This window comes from Hydra vulgaris, chromosome 15 (genome assembly GCF_038396675.1).
Source record: "Hydra vulgaris chromosome 15, alternate assembly HydraT2T_AEP".
Taxonomy (NCBI): domain Eukaryota; kingdom Metazoa; phylum Cnidaria; class Hydrozoa; order Anthoathecata; family Hydridae; genus Hydra; species Hydra vulgaris.
The window spans coordinates 5,060,268-5,080,000 of record NC_088934.1 but is presented as its reverse complement, the minus strand read 5'-3'; the positions used below and the strand labels follow the sequence as shown (position 1 = coordinate 5,080,000).

The 19,733-nt window shown below is 29.9% G+C and overlaps 1 protein-coding gene across 1 annotated transcript; it reads right to left on the bottom strand.

The window, feature by feature from the left end:
• Window positions 1–1,070: 1,070 nt before the first annotated feature.
• On the bottom strand, window positions 1,071–19,061 carry LOC136072039 (beta-1-syntrophin-like). Its single transcript, XM_065820010.1, has 6 exons — window positions 18,917–19,061; window positions 18,008–18,827; window positions 11,857–12,082; window positions 2,354–2,550; window positions 2,109–2,287; window positions 1,071–1,592 (listed from the first exon to the last, which is right to left on the bottom strand). Exons 2-6 carry the CDS (start codon window positions 18,795–18,797, stop codon window positions 1,500–1,502), a joined length of 1,485 nt encoding a protein of 494 aa, XP_065676082.1. The 5' UTR covers window positions 18,798–18,827; window positions 18,917–19,061; the 3' UTR covers window positions 1,071–1,499.
• Window positions 19,062–19,733: the final 672 nt, after the last annotated feature.

The following is a 19,733-nucleotide window of genomic DNA, read 5'->3' as shown; positions in this document are numbered from 1 at the left end:
GTCGCGAACAGTAGCGATATTTTCGGCAGTACGAGCTGTACGAGCATGCGCTGGTCTTTCACATCTCCTACAGACCCGGTTTACTCAAATTTATGCACGATTTTTCCGATTGTACGCACATTTGGACGATTAAATTGACCGAAAAACTCACGAAGTGCACGATATGCATTTTGATTTGAACGCCCATTTTCATAATAGGCCTGAATAACTTTAACGCGTTGCTCAATTGTGTAACTTTCCATGGTTCAAATTGAGTCAGTCTGAAATTGAGAAATGACACATTAAATACAGAAAAATAATTTACGTTTAGGTTTGGTTCACATTAAACATCGGCCCTTAAAATTTAACCACCCTTTATATAGGGAAAGTCGGGTATTTTTATTAGATGTCCACAGGAAGAGATTTATTTCTTTGAAATACTTTATCTTCTTATATTAATGTTGTAAAATTAATACTTAGTTCTAAATAAAAGTCGATGAGTAACTTTTTAAAGTTGTCTTTCTACTTTCTTACTTATTTGGTGTACACTAAAACGTGATCTTAGGAAATAAGTGTGAGGCTGGAATTTGGTCACTTTACCTTAAAACTTTTAAAACAGATTTTCATCGAACTATTTTCAAATTTTTTAACCGATTTTATGTTCTAGTGTGAATATGTGCTAAATAAGTTCAAATGAACTCAATGGAAGTCATTATTTTTTGGTAAATCAACGTTTTTCTTGAAGGTTCACACTTATGACAGAAAAAAAAAAAAATTATAATTTTTTTTTGTTTTTTGTTTTGCCAGATTTTGCAACTATTTTGAGATTATACCGTCTGCAAAATTTTTCGGTCCACTTATGCTATCTACACTTATGGAACTGCTTTGCACTCGCGTAAGTTCGCACTTACTCAGCTTCTTTTCTAGTATATAATACCATTTACCACTTTAGTGTACAAGAAGAAGAAAATCTAAATAACATTTTCTGATAATAAAGAGTTATTAGTATTAGCACCGTATTATCAAACTTTATTTCATTAATTGTACATCAACTTCAGAGATTTAATTTAAAAAACAATGCCATTATAAAATTTGTGTTTATGTATATATTTACTTACAAGTATAAATTCATTACAAAAATAATTAAATAAATATAGAAATATAATTGTAATTTTGAAAAGGTATTTACCGTTCCAATCATAATAGCAAGGTTTTCGCAAAACTTGTTTTGTAAAAAGCATTCATAGAAAAGAACATCACTTTTAAGACAACTTAAAAGGCCCTCGTTAAAGCAATTTAAAAGGCCATCAGTTAACGCAATTTAAAAGGCCGTCGTTCCATTGACCTAAAATATATTACCAGTCTTTAATTATAGAAGATTTTACTTCAAATAATTGTTTCGGTGTTATAAGTTGCTGTTTACTGTGAGAGAAATGTGTAATATTTCGATAATTGAAATAAGATCATTTGATACTCATTGCTTTGATTAAAAAAATTATGCAGAACAGCCTAATACTTTGTTAGGTGCTTACACCAAGTCGAGATGTTTTTCCAGATAAAAAAGTATGAAGAACAAATACAACAGGCTTGGGGCAACCACGTAAATCAAACTCCTAAACAAAAATAGCAATTACAATAACAATATTAATTTGTAACTCGTACCAGACAAAATATGTAACAAATAACATTAAAAAACAATAATACAAATTGGACATCACACAATACGTGATGCCCTGTTTGTATTATAAATATAGTATATTACAATAATTTTCGACATGTCTCAAGAGAAAACCTATTTATCACAAATTCTTTAATCAACACCTTGGAAATATTTTTTAATGTGGAGTTCATTGAATTTTATGGAAGAGTATTTAAGAACAACTTTCTTTCGTTTTTGTATAACGCTTGCATTTGTTTTCTCTGTTCTGCAAGCATTTATTGCTCTGTTTATATTACCTTAAAGAATTTTTCTGTAAATTTTTTATTTAAATCTTGTTAATCTTTTATTATTTCAAAAAAAAAACTTATTTAAGGAATTTTTGCATATTTGTGCCTAATATTTTATGCAGTATATAAGAAAAGTTGATTTACAAAATTAATCTTATTTTAAAAAAGTAAATTAGCTGAACCTGCTCTCCTTCGTCGCCACCAAAATCTAACCATAATAGACGCTTTCCATCATCTGAAGACATACGCAATTTTTCGTATGGATAACTCCAAATTAAGCTATTTTTGTTGGAGTCCATAAGAGTGAAACCATTTTCCCAATGTAAAGTTAGCCGACATTCTTGACCGCACCACGTTACAGCTGAACAAAAAAATATATCAAACAAAGCTGGTCAATGTTTGTTAAAAAAAAAAGATAAAATCTTACCGCAAATAATTTCTTTAATGAGTTTTGCAGCATGATGTGCCCCATTTACAAGAGCATGCGACCATGTAGCAAGTTCTTTTGGGCGTTCAACTCGAAAAAGATGTGATTCAACACCATGACTGGTACCAGTGCGAGTACTAAATGTTAATTCTGCACCATTAACAGAATTACTACCAGTAGCTCCGGAGTGAACTAGTCTAAATAAAATGTAATTTTAACTGTAATATCCACACAATAACCGAGTACAACTCAGCTAACTTAACTTAACTAGAAATCTTTTAACTTAACTAGAAATCTTTTTAGTTAATTTAAATTAAACTAGGATTCCAGATTCCAAAGTCACAAAATTGCTATTTTTTAAACTTTAATCCCCAAACATGAATAGCACAGATTCTGCTAATGCCAACTTAGTTGACCCAAGAATGCCACTTATTATAGTGCAGTCACTATTTTCAAAATAATGGTTATATGAGTGTTCTACTATGTAATATCAACAACTTTTATAATAATTGTTCCATTGCTACTTGTACCATTTTCATTCTATAAACAAAAATATCGATTTGCTATTTGAACCGTGGTTTTAATTGGCTTATGCATAGCGTAAATATCTCAACATTTTTCTATATTCCTAAATATAAACTACTGGTAGAATGCAAAAAAAGTGCAAAACCTGGCAAAAAGACTATCAGTTGGTAAAGCAAAAAAAAAAAAAAAAAAAAAAAAGTTTCTGTTAAAAGAATTTTTATTGGCCCTTAAAAACCTTAAATACATTATTTTTAAGATAAAGTAAAAAAATAACTATATAAACCCTATTTTTTACATTATATTATCATCAATTATAATACATGGTTTTTGAATTTCTCCATAAGAAATTTATTCAAAATAGCTTAATATACTCTTTAAGTCAAATACTCTTCAATATTTTTACATGCAATAACAGGACCTTTTTACATTGGCATCTTGGAATAATAAAAGGACATTTGTTCTTAAGAGATATGTTTTTGCAAAAAAGATGAAAAAAATGATTAATGTTTAATGAAGCAACTGCTCAAGATGGTGAAAAATGTGGAGTAGAATGAGGCTTGACTTAAAATTGAAGAGAAAGAATAAAAAACTTTTATTTCAGAAGGAATAAAAGCTTCCAAGATGTATTTTATGCATACATATTATGGATATAAACATATATGTTTGCTATTTATTTGGATGATGGTATGCGATTTTACCCTTACATATTTATATAAACAATAGTATTTATATGGTCTAGTATTTCCTGAAAAAGAAGATGATCAGGGGATGTGTGGTGTGACTTTAACAAGATAAGAAAAAGAGGCATAATCTTAGATTAGAAAAAAATATTGTATTGAACAATATTTGTTAGAGAAGATTAGAGTGATTTATGTATCAACATGTAGAAAGGTAGCAGCTTTAAAAGAAAATGGTAGTGGTAGAAGTAAGAAAACTTGAAGAGAGCGCCTTACATATTGTATGAATTAGCTTTAGTTAAGGAAAGAAAATGCCCTAGATGTTTATATTAGAAAAACAGCATAAAAGAGGAATGCCTGATGATGATGATGATGATGATGATGATGATGATGATGATTATGATGATAATGATGATGATCAAGATGAATACAAAATACAACATGAATTTTGAATAAGAAAAATATACTTTAAGATGTATAAATGTTTATGCAACTCCGGTCACAAACCCGGACCCAGCCCTGGCTATATTTTATCAAATCAGGCCCTGGTCAAATATCAAACCTGGTCGCTTACTAATTCATTTAAAGTAATCTGCAACATATTTGACCCAGAGCAAGAGAGAGATAGAATGACATGGGGGACAAAGACGCATACTCTGGGATCAATGGGGCTGTCGTTCTTGCATATACAGATAACTTACAAGAGACCCATGACAACCTATTGCAGAGCCTAAATCTGCATGAATGTAAATATTCTCTTGCATCTGACATGAAACTCATCAACATACTGTTGGGAATTTTGGTATATTATAATCTAAATTTATACTTTTTACATTACTTGAACACATACACTGTACTACTTGATAAAATGTAATCAAGGAGTATTATATAAATTATTTTAGGCTCACAGAGGAAATTATTCCTTTGCCTGGTGTGAAGGTACATCAACTATTGCTCCTGGAGATCTCAGAACTTTGAGATCTTTAGATGATTGGTATATACTATATACCGAGGCTGGATTGCCTCACAAAAGAATGCAGTACTTCAAGGTGATTTTAATAAATATGTTTATTAAAATCACCTTGAAGATCTTTATAAAGTTTTGCCTTGAAAAATTCTACATTTTATCAGACTTAAATATTATTTTTACATAGAATGTTGAGAAGCCATGCTTGATCAAGGAAGAAGTCAAGTTGGTGTTAGATGTTATATCTTTGCCAGAACTTCATTCCTAACCAAATTGTAGCCTGAGTTTGAGACATGGGTTTCAAGCATAGGATGTATAAGAAAAGGATATCATAGTAGAACTTATGAAAAAAATACTTTAAAACAGGTACAAGAAAAATGCGATGAGCTGGACAATCTGTTACCAGTAGAGCTACTACCTCTATTAGAACTCTTGCGAAAGTTCTGCATGGTAGTTCAAGGAACATTTGGAAACAGTTTGGATCTCAATTACAAAGATGACAATCAGGCATTTACGCAAGTTTATGTGGTTACCCAAGAATACTGTAAGAAGTTAAGCTATAGAATTTCCTTTTTTGCTTTTAATAATATTTGCCCAGGACATTTTTTGGTATTTCACTATAATTTATACATAATACTTTTCTTAAAGAGATATTATTACAAAAAAAAACATTTGATTGATATTTTATTATAGTCTATTGAAAAGGATCTGACAGTTACCTGGAAAGTCCATGCTATTACAGCACACTTAGAAGACTTCATGTTCAGATCAGGCCATTCTCTTGGAAGATGGCAGGCTTCTTAATTTTCAGCTTATGCTAAAATGAAGCCTGTCATCAACAGGTTCAATGTTTCCCAATTAGGCAAAAACATCTGACAAGAAGCAAGAGAATTACAGAGGAGTTTTAAAGTGCAAACTCATAATCAAAGAACCTTCTCAAAGTTATAACATATTAATAAAATATATTATGTAACTGATTTTTTAACTAAAATGTTGTAGTGTTGTAATATGTAACATAAAAACTAATAAACATTATCAACCACACTTATGATTGAAATACTAATTAAAGAAGCAAAACCATTAAAAACCTTAAAAAAATATTATGAAATTTTTGCAAATTTCAAAACTAAATTTTCTCAAAAAGGGTCACTCATTTGATTTATTTAAATTCAGATCCTCAAAATGTATGATATTAATAACCTACAACCATAAGTGCAGTTTTTTAAATCTTGAAAAGATGATTGACAACCCCTACAAGGAGATCCAATTCCATCAGTGGGATTGTTTCTATCCCACTGATGGAAACCCCATCAGATTACTGAACAAACTCAAAGCTGGATTTGATAGAGCCCAGTGATCGCAAGTTTCCAGATTTGGCAAGACACTTGGATTTGACGTCACAATATGCATTCAAGTATAACGTGCATTCAAGTATGCATATATATCAAGTATAGAAAAGAGAAAGAGAAGCAATATTATGAAGATATGATAATGGTCGAAGGTTGGCCGTAAGAGCAGGTCCAACTATGCGTTTACAATGCATTTTTGCACCTTGTCTAAAAGAGAAAGGCCATCATTGGAAGATCTGCCCCAGACACGGTTTCGAGATTTATAGAGATAAAGCATAGAATCCAGAGTAAGAAAGTGGCGAGCACGATAAAGAGATGCAACCTTAGCAAATGCTAATTTTGCAATCGATTTGATATATGGTTTCCAAGAAAAATCGAAAGTAAGAGTTACTCCAAGAAGATAAATTAAATAACTGATTGAGTACATTACCGTTCATAAATAAAGGAAGATCTAAATTATTGCAATAATGATTGGCTGAAGAAAATTGGGTTTTATCTAAATTAAAGTCCACCAGCCACTGGGAGCCCCATGCTGTAGCAGAAGTGAGATCCTTTTTAAACTCAAATGCCCCCTTACGCACAATCAGAGAGTGTTGTCTTCTTATTAAGACAAGAATAAATGGTAGTATCATCAGCGAACAATGTCATAGGAGAATATTTCAAAGATCATTAATGTAAATTAAAAAGACTGTAGTGCCAAGGATAGAACCTTTAGGAACCCTTGAGGTGACAGGAATGATGAAGAGTGCTGTCCATTGAGGACAACTTTATTACTACGATTGGTAAGAAAGCATTCAATAATCTCAAAGATGTTACCTGATACACTGTAAGAAGAAAACTTATGGAGAAGACAAGCATGCCAAACTTTATTAAAAGCTTTAGAAATGTCAAGACCGATAGCCTTAAACTCTCCATATCTATCTAATGCACCTTAAAACCTATCAGTTATTACTGTTAGCAAATCAGCTGTAGAACGAGAAGATCAAAATCCATATTTATTATTAGAAAGTAAGTTACTAGATTTAAGATGAGAGGTAAAGTGTCAAAAACCTTGCTTATGATAGGAAGAAGACTAATGGGACAGTAGTTAGACAAGTCAGATCACTCTCCAGAGTTTTTGAAAATAGGGACAACAGATACCACTTTCCAGAAGGCTGGAAAACAAGACTCTGATAAGCACTTGTTGAATAGTTTTGAGAGTATAGACGACAGCTTTGGAGAACACTTCTGCAAGACAATAACAGGTATGTTGTCCGGGCCACAAGATGTAGAAGAGTCTAGGCAGGAAATCACTTTAGATACATAAGCTGGAGTGATACGAATGTCAAGCAATGGATCAACCTGTTTGCCGGCTATATCATGTAGAACGCAACTAGTGGAATTAAGAGATGATATTGATGAAAAGTTCTTAGCAAATAAGTAAGCTTTGTCTTTAGGCGAGGTGACAAAATCTGAACAATACAAGAGAAGTGGAATAGCAGGCTTTGGCGTTAGACAAACTATTGCAAGAACCTTTTTACAATGGTTTCTAGCAATAGTAAACAGACATCTGTTTTCTGGAGAATTGCTTTGCTGATAGATATGGAAGTTATGGTTTTGATTGGAAATTGCAGCAGCACAATGTGAGGAAAACCATAGGGAAGAGTAAGGCTTGACTGTAAGAGAGAATAAAAGATTCCATGCCAGCCTGAATCCAAGATGTTATATAAAAAGCACATTTGTTGACAGGAAGAAGAAAAATTTCTACCCAAGGGCCATCACAAAGAAAATCACAGAAAAAGTCCCAGTCAGTTTTAAGGATTCTGATGATGAAGAAGAATGAGATAATAAATTTAGAGAGATCAAACCAAAATCAGATATAAGAATGTGGAGGAACTGAGAACTAACTAGAATCAGAAATAAGAAATAAGTTGAGTAGAGAAGGTAAATGATTTGGGTTGTTTAGAAAGCGCCTGCAGAACCAATGACACTAGAGCCAAGCCATTTAGTGTGATGAGCATTAAAGTCACCAACAACAATGGTATTGGCAGATGGATAAAGAGAGAGGACTTGGTCAATTTGATCAGAAATAACATCAAAAAGAATGCAGTAGAGATGAAGGAGAGCGATATAAAAAAAAGAGAAAGTGGTGCTAAACAAAAGCACATAAAAGAATAGTCTGTGGATTAAAACAGAAAAATGGGTGAAATCTTACAAATGTAAATGCTTTAACAAGACTCAACAGAAGAAAAGTTACTTCAAAGACCACGAATATTAGTGATGATGATGGTTTTTTGTGATTTATAGTTTTTGGTACTTTATTCATTTTTAAATTTGTTGGAGAACTTGACTCAAAGCATAGATAGTACTCAGAACACTGTTTAATAGCCCAAGCAATTGCCTTATTACTATTAATAAACCCTAAGCCGTAATAAAGGGCTCCAAATGTGGCCTCTGCAAAGCATACCAAAAGTACAAACAGGGACACCATCCATATACAACATAGCACTGTTAATACTTTTAATATTTTTTCAGCTGTTGATGGAATCAGCCTCTTTGAGAGCTACCTCAGAATTCGGGAAACCTGACTACCAGCCAGCTTCAGAACCATAAAACTGAGTTTTAGAACTGTACCCTCATTAGGATAATAGAATGAGTTGCCTAGTCATAAAAACAGAGACATAAGCAAAACCCATGCATAGAGTCAAGAAGATCCAGCATTCAACATCCTAAACTGGAAACAATGTACTAAAAATACATCTGCGCCAGCATAATAGATGAAGAAGGGGTGCGAGGCTGGTCAACAGATAGAATCTGTTTACCCCTTAAGTCTTTGCCTAGGAGGCCTTCTACAAGACAGTAGCCAGATGCATTTAACATCTGCCCAAGATGTTTATCGAGACACCATCTCTAGCCTTTACTCAACCAAGAGCCCCAAGGCAGGGGGTGTTTTAACTTGGAGTTGGCATCTCCTAGCCTTTGCCTAAAAAGGTGTATCCTACAAGGCAGCAGGACATGAAGCAGAATGTACTGTATGTACTATTTATATTAGATAACAATCCATTAACATACCTACAAATATTATTAACTAAAAACAATTGAAATTAAGGAAATAAATTACTTAAATTGAAAGGAAATAAGTCTTATAAAATTCTTTTCTTTAAAGGAAATTATTATAATTAATGACACTTGTCATATTTATTGACAATTTAGATAAGATTTTATTTGATGACACATTTTATTTGATGACATATTTTATTTGATGTAGGTATCTTTATAACCAAAGCTTTTCAACCATTTTTTAACATTAGAAAATGCTAATATTTTCATGCAATGCATAAACCAAGTCAAACCAAGCTTTAAATAGCAAATCAATATTTTGGTCTATATATGAAAATGGTTGTTGTAACAACTATAACAAAAATTGTTGATATTACATAGTAGAACACTCATGTAACCATGATTTTGAAAATAGTGATTGAATATCACAGTAATCGGTAACATTTTGAGGTATAAGTTGCAAAAAACTAACAAAATATTAATTAAACTGCCATAAACCCTTGACCAATGTCAACTGGCTGAAATTTTATCCAGATGTTGGTGCGACCATACGCTACTTTTGCACAAATTTTTATCAAATTATATAAAGTGGTTTTCATTTTACATGTGTTTTTACTGTCACACTATTAAGTCAAAATTTCACTTAATTTGAACATTCAAATTTAATTCCACGGACAAAATTAAATGATTTCAAAATTTACATCACAGGGTACCTTGATGTGTATGCTATCACCCCATATAAGTGGCATTCTTGGGTCAGCTAGGTTGGCATTATCAGGATCCGTGCTAACCATGCAAATGTTCCACCAACCCCCCCCCCCTCAATTCTCATCTTATCACAGTGGCGGGTTTTAGGGGGGGATATGGGCATACCTTGGACATGGGCATACCTTGGGACTTTTTTTCAGAAATATTCTTTTGTAAATTGACTATTATACAGAATTGGACTAATGACGATTGATATTGACTATTATACGTAATTATACATATATGAACTTGATAATTACATTAAAGTACAAAATACTTATAAATGAAAAAATGCTGACCTTTTTGTTTTTTTAAATATCTTTTTACCCCCTCCTTGGCAAGTGACAAAACCCGCCCATGTCTTATCACCACATTTATTTTGCTAACATGCCATGTTTTTTTGCTTGATAAGTGTATGCATTTTAAGGAATATTCTCATACCAAGTTTGATGTAGACCTCTTTGTATTTCTTAATAGTTAATTCATATTTATGTAAAAACTTTTAGGCCAAAATATGCATCTATAGCTTAAACATTTTAAACTAAATAAAAATATATATTCAGCAATTTAAACTTTGAAAAACTTTGTTGACCTTTAAAAACCTAAATACCTTGAAAACCTAATATGGTAGCAATGGTCAAGTGTTACTTCATTACAAAAAAGTTTAGAGATTGAATCATCTTTACCTGCACCTAATATATTCCTGGTAGTATCACACTCAAAGTTTTATTGTACAGAGTTCTTTTGTGCCAGGATTCATGTTTCATAGTCAGGTGAGTTGATAAATATAAAATTAAAGTCTATAAAAATAAGTAGCTTCCTCAACTGTAATGGCTTCTTTAACAACTGTTTTGCCCTACTCAACAACTGTTTTGGTTTTCTCAAAAACTGTAATGGCCTTTTCAACAAGGCCAAATTTACTTTAGGAGGTTAAATTATAGAGCAACGCTTTTATAATTTAATGAATAACATTGGTCATTGTAATTGAAATGCATCACAACAACCATCAGAATTTCTACCAAAAACTTGAAAACAATTTTTTTAATTTTTGGTGAAAGCCCTGATGGTTGACTTTAAGAAAATCTTCAAGACATTGAAAACCAAACACATTCCAGGACAATAATAAAAAATCAACATAAAAGTTTTCTGCTATTTTTTAAGACAACAATAAGTCAGCACGAAATTGATATTTTAATTATTGATTAAGAGAAAAAGTAGTTACTACTTTCAAATTTTATTAAAAAGTAGTATTATTTACAAAATTTATTAAAAACTCTAGCGAGTCTTCACCAAGGTTTTCACATAGATACATCTCATCAATGTTTTCAGATTTATACACTAACTCATTTAAGTTATGAGTTTAGTTTTACTAGCAGTAGAAGTAACAGGGTCTTAATTTAAATATAAAATCAAAATAGCATATTCATATTAATACATTTTGCGTTGCATAATTTATGGACGACTCCTTACCGTAATATACAAGTTATGAATTAGAATTTTTTATTTTTCTATTAGCTTTTAATAATAATTAATTTTCAATAATTTTTAGAATTATTAAACTTTAATTTGGCAAACTTTATTTGGAGAATGGGATTTTTTCACCTTTAAATTAGGAATTTTAATTTTTTGAACATTGGGGAATACCGCATTTGACGGGGTGCCACAGGGCAAGTTTACACCCTGAGTAATAGAACAAATTTAAGGTTAGGTACTTTCAAAAGAGACACATTTGCCATGAACAATTACATACATAATAATATTCGGTCCCTAAAAGAGATAAAATACATTTGTTGGATACAATATTGGATATAATAAAATTTGAAACTTAATCATTTTTAAAATAAGTAGAAATTGGAAAATAGAACATAAGTTTAACACAAGTTTAATAATAAGAATATCAAATTAAATTATGCGGCTTTAAAAACCATTTTAAAAACATTTAAATATAAGAACCATCAGCATTAAATCAGGAAATTGTCAATTAATTAAAAAAAAATTAAAAGGTGAACTTAATAAAAAAAAAAGACCTCGGTAACTAAAGATAAAAATCAAACTAAACTACTTTAAATATAGCACGAAGAAAAAAGTTGAACCTGGCACTACCAAAATGTGCTTTGGAATCAAACATTATTTTGCATAGAGCAAGTTATTAATATAATTATTACACGAAGCTATAATAATATTAAAAGAAAAACTTACCTTGTAGCTAAAAGTGGATGGCTAATATAGGGTTGTGACCAATCCTGAGATGACAATGGTACCATGTCATAAAGCAAAATATCTTTATCAGTAATTGCAGCAAATACAGGCTTCCATTCAGGTCGACTGCTTTCAGGCATTTGAACTTGTTCAGTTAACCATCCCATGATCCGAATTTCTTGATTTCCTGGCTGGTCTCGAAGAATTTTATTAGACTCGTCTTTAGCTTAACACAAAAATGAACATAAAAGAAATTATAAAGTATAAATAAGGGTAACTATTTAAATCATCACATTAATGACTAAGACAGACATCAAATTAATGATAAAAAAAATATTGTCTATTAACCATACTCAGACATCTTTACAGTTTCACATCTCACATACTATGGCATGTAATTTGTAGATTTGAAGATTTTTAGTGGAAAAAAAAAAGTTATTGAAATTCATAAAAAACATAAATAAATAATGATAACCATTAAAAATGCTTCAACAACAAAAACTCTTTGATTCTCACAACATTAAAAATGTTTAAGCCTTTAAAAAAAACCTTGTAAAACCTTATGAAGCAAAAAAGGGGTAAATTATTTTTGTTACAATGGTTGTAAAATTTTCTATTCTATATTTCAACTTTTGCAGAACAAAGTAAATAAATTGCAGAAAATTTTTTTAATTAACTGTTAAAGTTTATATACATTTTTAAAATTTTTTAATTATTTGTAAAATTAAGAGAAGAGTGGGACAGCAAACGTAAAACATATGGCTGCCATTAAAGTCTTACTTTTGTAAATTGATGATGACTCTTTTAAACTGCAACAATGATAATATTTATAGAAAAGAGAAAGAGATCTTACCTTATGATGATAGAATAGAAACTTAAGCTTAGGAGTTAAAGGTCTGACAATACTTTTCAATTCATTTTTAGACCTTGTCTAAAAAGAGAAAAGGCCTCATTACAAGAACTTGCCTAAATATCAAAATATTATTTCAAACAAAATCGAATACGAGATTTATAGAGGTATGGAATGGAATCAGGAATAAGAAAATGATGAATACAATTTAAGAGAGAAAATAGCAGAATAACTCTAATAGCAGATAAATTTGCAATTGACTGTGAATATGGTTTATATGAAAGGTCAGTAGTGAATGATAAACTGAGAAGATGTAAAGTAGAGGATTCATTAAAAGTGCAGCATTCATCACAGGGCTCAAATTAAGCATATCGCGATTGCTTTTCACACCATCGAGATTAATTTGTTGTTGTTTTTTTAATATTTTTGCGATGTTTTTTTTTTGGTTGTTTAGCTTTTTTTTTTGGCAATTCTTAAAAGTAATGTTTTAGTCATATAGAGTACGCCATGCTAAATTTATTTTTTGAATAGAAGCATGATCATTTGCTCTTTCGCGCAGAGATTTTCATTCAATGTAAAACACTTTTAAAATTAAATTAGTTTATATCTTTGCTAGGAAGCCAATAATATTTTAAAAGCTTGTTGAAGCAAAAAGTATCAATAATTAAATTATTATTTTATCAACAATTTTATATTATTAATTTTACTACTTTAAGTATATTAAAATACATATTAATTCGTTTTTATTAAAAAAATTATTAGTTAATCAATGTTAATAGAAACCAGCAACTTTTGCTTCAACGTTTTTCGCTTTAACCTTGAACCTTTTAAAGTTATAATTACTTTGATTTACTGAAAGGATGAAGTACATCACAGTAAATTTACTTATAAACTAAATCAAAACAACCAGTTAAGTTACTACAGTAACTTACAGTTATTCAAATATTAACTTATCAATTATACTAATTTACTTAATATACTCGAAAGACCCACAAAAGTTAGCCATACAAATGTTTCTATTTATATCTTATATGTTGTTAACACATAATATAAGCTTTTAACTAAAAATTATTTTAATATAAGCTTCTAACTAGAAGTTATTTCAAAAATTGTAGAATAGAATATGAAAAACGCAACACCATTTCTTTTATACTTTCATTTTGTTTAAAACAATACCAAGATTAAACATTTTCTATAATTACGCAACTTGTTTTTAGGAATTTTATTTAAAAAGAAATCTAATTGAACAAAAGAACTTTGGTTTTTTAAAATTCTCTCATTCAAATAATTTTGCGATTGTAATTTAAAATTGGAAAAAAACTGGGAAATTATAAAAAAATTTGAAAAAACAAGGGTGAGGAAGAAAATTTTATTTTTCATAAACATTTTGAATAGTTAATTATATTTGCTTCTTGAAAATAGTTTTAAAAGTAGAAACATTATATTGCAAACATTAAACCAATGATTGCAAAAGTTAAATAAATAAAAAATTAAAATTAATAAATTATTTTACTTCGGTTATTAAAAATTTTTTATAAAAAAAATAATTTAAGCATATTCTTAAACTTAAGGAAATATAATTTGATTACTAAAGCAATTTTTTTTGTTTCAATTTTTATTGGAAAGCAATTTAAATAAAAAAATTGAATGAAATCAAATCATCAATTTAAAAACCATTTGAATGAAAAACTTAATTATACTTAAATTTTTAATAGTACGATCAAGAAATAATAAATTACAAAAAATGTGGTATCTAAAGTTATCTTACTCGTTTGGTCTATAGATTATAGACTTGTATGGTCTATAGGAATGTTTTTGCGCAAATATGAAATTTTATGACGATGTTTTATTTTATTAACTAAAATAATTTTATTTATTTGCTTTATTTTATTTTAAACTCAATTTATGTTAATAAGGTTATAAACGGCATAAAACAGCATGAAACAGCGTCATGAAGTTGTTTTACATTAACACAAGCTCTTTATAACTTTAAAACAACTTTGAAGTTTGTTTTATTGTTGTTTTATAGCTTTTTATAATAACAATTAAGTACTCTTTAAAAATAACACGTGTTTTATTGTCAGCATGAATGTAATAAATAGTTTTCTATAAAGAATTAAAGTTGTTTAAATATTGTAATATTTACGTTTTTACTCTTACTTTTTTACTTTTAATTTTTTAAGTATCATGTTAAGTAAAAACAATTACTAAAAGAAATATCTTAATAGTATTAAATACATTACTTGCTCATTACACTGCAACTTAAACTTTAAATTAGAACTTAAGCTGAAAATTATAACAGTAACTTACACTATTTTAAATTCCACAAACAAGAAAATTGTAAGATGTAATTTAAATATGAGAGATAATATGTTAAAAAAATAACAATTATGTACAAAAGATAAAATTGTATACTAAGGCAACCCTTAGTATACAATTTTATCTTTTTGAATTAATATTACTGCACTAATATTAATTATTTATAGTAATTGCAGTAATTTAAAAAAATTAATGTTTTTAAAAAATAAAAAAAATAAAGATAATTTTATGACATTAAATTCACATTAGGCTATTGCATTAAGCATTTTTTAAATTTAAAACAAGGCCTGATACAATATACACTATAAAAAAGGAGAAAACATTCCTCATGCAGATGCATCATTGAGACTGTCTTTTGTATGATGAAGAAAAGGACCAAAAAACCTCTATACACTTAGTGGAGTCTTATATTGCGAATCTTGAGCAGAATCAAAACCAGAATTAGCAATAATAATTGGAGCAGGCGCTTTGTGGCAGAAAGACCTTATAAATCAAATAGGAATAAATTGACTATTGAAAAGGGAATAGCATGTAATGGTGATCTTATTGTACCTTATAAAACAATGAGAAGGAAGTTCATCAAATCAGTCCATGACATACATTGTGACACAATGCAAACTCGATGTAGATTAAAGTTGAAAGCTTGGTGGCCTGGCTATTGCCAAGATGTTAAAGAATATGTAAAAAAAACTGTAAAGATTAAGGTAAAGAATTATAGGATGTTACATACATGGCCAAATGAAAATAAACCTTGGTGCAGAGTGCATATGGATCATGCCTATGTACAGGGTGGCTAACTGTTTTTAATTCTAGTAGATTCTTTTTCTGGATGGCCTAAAGTTATTAAAGTAAATAACTGCGAAGATGCCACAATGAGGGCAGTATTACAAAGTATTTTTTCGAGAAATGGAGTTCCAGAAGCCTTGGTTTCAGATAATACTGCAGAATTTCATGATACCACTTTATAACAGTGGCTGAAGAAAAAAGGTTGCTTACCTTATAAGACCCCACCTTACCACCCTCAATCTAATAGAGCAGCTAAAAGAATGGTAGAGACAGTCAAAACGGGTTTAAAAGCTTATTCACTCGATAAAGGTTTATTGTGTGGATATTTAAGCAGAATGCTTTTAAGTTACAGAGTAATACCTCATGCAGGAAGATCAAGGAGTCCTTCTGAGATGATGGGGAGGCAGAACTCCTCTCACTATAAGCTTCAAAAGTGGATCACCCTTATGGTATCGCCAAAGAACAGATCAAAATCTGAACCTGTTTTATTTATATCTCAGGCTGGGCAAAACACTGCAATCATGTTGGAAAATAACTCTTTAGGTACATTAGCACACTGTGACCGAATAAACAAATGCCTAACTGAACCTAATATAGTTATGAATAATGAAGATAGTATACGCTATGATCCCATCAATAATGAGAAATTCAATCCTATCAATAGTGATAAATCTGATGTCTGTAGTGATAAATCTGAATTGTAACTGAAGAAGAGCATACCCAGAATTAAAATCGGCGATCGTATATAATGAATATATAAAATTGACTTACAAAGATGTTATACATCGTTATTTTTGTTTAGTTGGGAGTGAATCAGTTTTTTTTTTTAAATACTATAAATATTAAAAGTACATTTTTTACCACACATTTGTCGAAATATAAATAAAACAAAGATTTAAATTTAAAGATTACATTTTTTTTATTATTTGCTTATATAATAACTTTTAGAATTAATGAAAAAATATTTTATCACTGCCTGATCTGCCTCAAAACCAATATCCTTATAACTGGGAGCAAAGTTACAAAGAAACAAGCTCTGCCTTCTGTGTTTAGTGAAAGTTTATTTAGTACCAGGGAAAATCTCTATACTAAATAACATTCCCTGAGTCAACATAGTCTAAACAAATTGTGGAGCACAGAGAATATTTAACTTTTATCAATGCAAATTTGAAATGTTTTGGAGAAAAGGATATAAATGATTTATAGCGTGTTATATATACAATAATATATTTGAATACTTTTTTATAGCAATATTTAAAATTTATATATATTTTCGATAAAATGCAAGTTCTAAGGTATATAATCTATAGTTTTTAATTATTGTTTACATTAATTTATTATATAGGCCTATATAATAATTTAGGCTTATTGTATTGAAGTTATTTATGACATTATTTTATATTTGTAGACAAAACAGAAATATAAAGTAACAAAAATGACACTCTGAGGCCAGTCCTGAAGCATCAGCTAAATGATTGAAATATTGTTGCACCCTATTGGAAATGTTTTAATATCACCCCTAATTATTTGTAATAACGCTACATTATTACAAATAATTAGGGGTGAATTTAAAAAAAATGATTGAACAATGATTAAAAAATGAGTAAATGAGTAGTGACAATGTTTAAGCAACTGAAAACAATATGTTGAAAAATTGTTGGGTTATATTAAAAGTTTAAACAAAATTATCATAAAAAATAATAAAAAAGGCAGGTAAAGAAATACGCTAGCACCTAACAATAAACAAATAGGAATACAATTTCCGATTTAATTACTGCTTTAGCATTAAAATTGTATATAAGTGTATATATATATCATAGGGTAGATAATCATACAGTTAGCAGTCAAAAATAATTTTTTTCTTTGTGGCGCTCTTGTCAGTGGAGACTTTTTAAACATGAGAAATATTTATTGGAATAATAAAAGAAAAAAGATAGCTACCCAATGCCAAACCCTCAGTTGATGTAGCAGCACACTTCCTTGCAGAGCAGGCTATAAGATAGTCGATGTAGGTACTGAAGCTGAATAAATACTCTTATAATTCCAAATAATGAGAGCGCAACAAGCAAAAAAATAAAATAACTTTAGGCCACTTAACTGTAGCTTAAACCAAAGGGTATATTTATAGGGTATTTAAGCCAAAAAAATATGGAAATTTGAACAAATAAGCATTAAACTCAAATTTTTCCAAAATACCTATTAATGTTTGATTTGCTATTGATGAATGAACAGAGTTAAACCAAAGATTAACTGTTGCAATATCTTTACTTTGAAGGATAGCAGCTGATCTCCCATCAGGGGTATATATTTCAAAACCATTGTTTTCAACTCCTAAAAGTCTTACATACTTTGTCACATAGCAAAATTTTAGTGGTATACGTTTAAATTCCACATATGATTTTGTGACATTGGTGTGTTCTTTCCCATTAGTACTTTGATTTTGTTGTTCGCCCCAACTAGATTGCGAATAAGTTCGTTTAAAAAAAGGTGTAACTTCTTTTAGGTATTTCACAGTTAATTCTACTTCTCTCCCAGCTTTTTTAAGAGCTTGCACAGCTTCATCGTGGGTTGCATTCCTTAAATCTTCTCCATTAACAGCTAAAATCGCATCACCAACATATAAACTGTCTGTCTGATAAGCAGCTAACCCCTGAAATATTTTTGAAATTAAAATAGGCATTTTATTTTCTTTACCCCCTTTAATGCTTATTCCAAGACCACCAACTTCTTGCTTAACGACTCGAACAACGCGCACAATATTAGCAATATGATCTGGAACTTCAACATCACTGCTGTTACTAGACTCTGAAATTTTTTCTGATTTATGAGGATCTTTTGGACTGGGTGGTAATACTCCATTTATTGCTATATTTTCTTCTATATTTAAAATAAGGCAGTCGTCTTCCAAGCAAACAACTACTTGTCGCCATTTTCCTTCGTGATAAACATCCATTACGGCATTTTTTAAGCCATCACCGGCTGCCATCTTGATACTATATTACGGCTTGACAAAACTCTGTAAATAAAAAAAATGAACCTTATTCCCATAATGCAACTTACAATATTCACTGTTTAATAAACTTAATAACTTTTAAGTAAATATACATCCAATTTTTCTTTAAAATTCTTGCAATTAAGCGTAAAAATGTTAATTTCTTAAAATAAAATAAAAAGTTATTAAGATAGGAATTTCATAAAACAATAACTAAAATAATATGTTAAATGGGCGGAGGAGTATCTTTATCTAAGTGTTTCGATTGTTTTATAAATGTTGCGGATATAAAAATTGTTTCCTTAAGGCTAATAACACATTCTTTAATACTTATCTCGCTTAAACTTGTTTGTATGAAAAACACAGTTTACAATATGTATGAACATAAATATAGGCGTTTATTTGCATAAACCAGTGATTTCAAATTCACATCATTTTTGTCGTCATTATGAGTATTATCTTTAATTTCCAGGCTCGGCGACGCGGGAAATTGTTTAGTCAAGCCCTAAAAGTTTTTAATATTAATTTTAAACGGTGTAGGGGGGATATAGGGGTGTAGGTGGAGATATATAATGCATTATTTTTTTTCTTAATTAGTAAGAATACGCAGTGGCGTAACAACCATATAGACAGGATGGACAAATGCAAGGGCTTCAAGCAATAAGGGGTCCTAGTTACTTTCACGGGAAAGTTTTACTTGCCCTAAAAAAACCCTTACAGAAGAATTTTAATAACAAAACAAAACGAAAGAATGAAAAGTTGATTTTGCATTCAAAACTCAAACTTTTTGTTAAATAAACTCTGTATTTAAGAATGTTAAACTTGAAACTTTTAATAAATCTATTTTCAAAAAATTTCATGCAAGTTAATTGGACTTTTTCGCTGTCAGTCGATGAGCACAACTTTCAACTTCCTAATTTTATGAATTAC

Excerpts from the sequence above, each read along its gene's own strand:
- LOC136072039 (XM_065820010.1), bottom strand. The coding sequence starts at position 18,797 with ATGGCAGCCGGTGATGGCTTAAAAAATGCCGTAATGGATGTTTATCAC. Across the intron at positions 2,551-11,856 it reads CATCCACTTTTAGCTACAAG|ACTAGTTCACTCCGGAGCTA; the intron begins GTAAGTTTTTCT and ends CATTTTATTTAG. Across the intron at positions 1,593-2,108 it reads GTGGCGACGAAGGAGAGCAG|GAGTTTGATTTACGTGGTTG; the intron begins GTTCAGCTAATT and ends ATTTTTGTTTAG.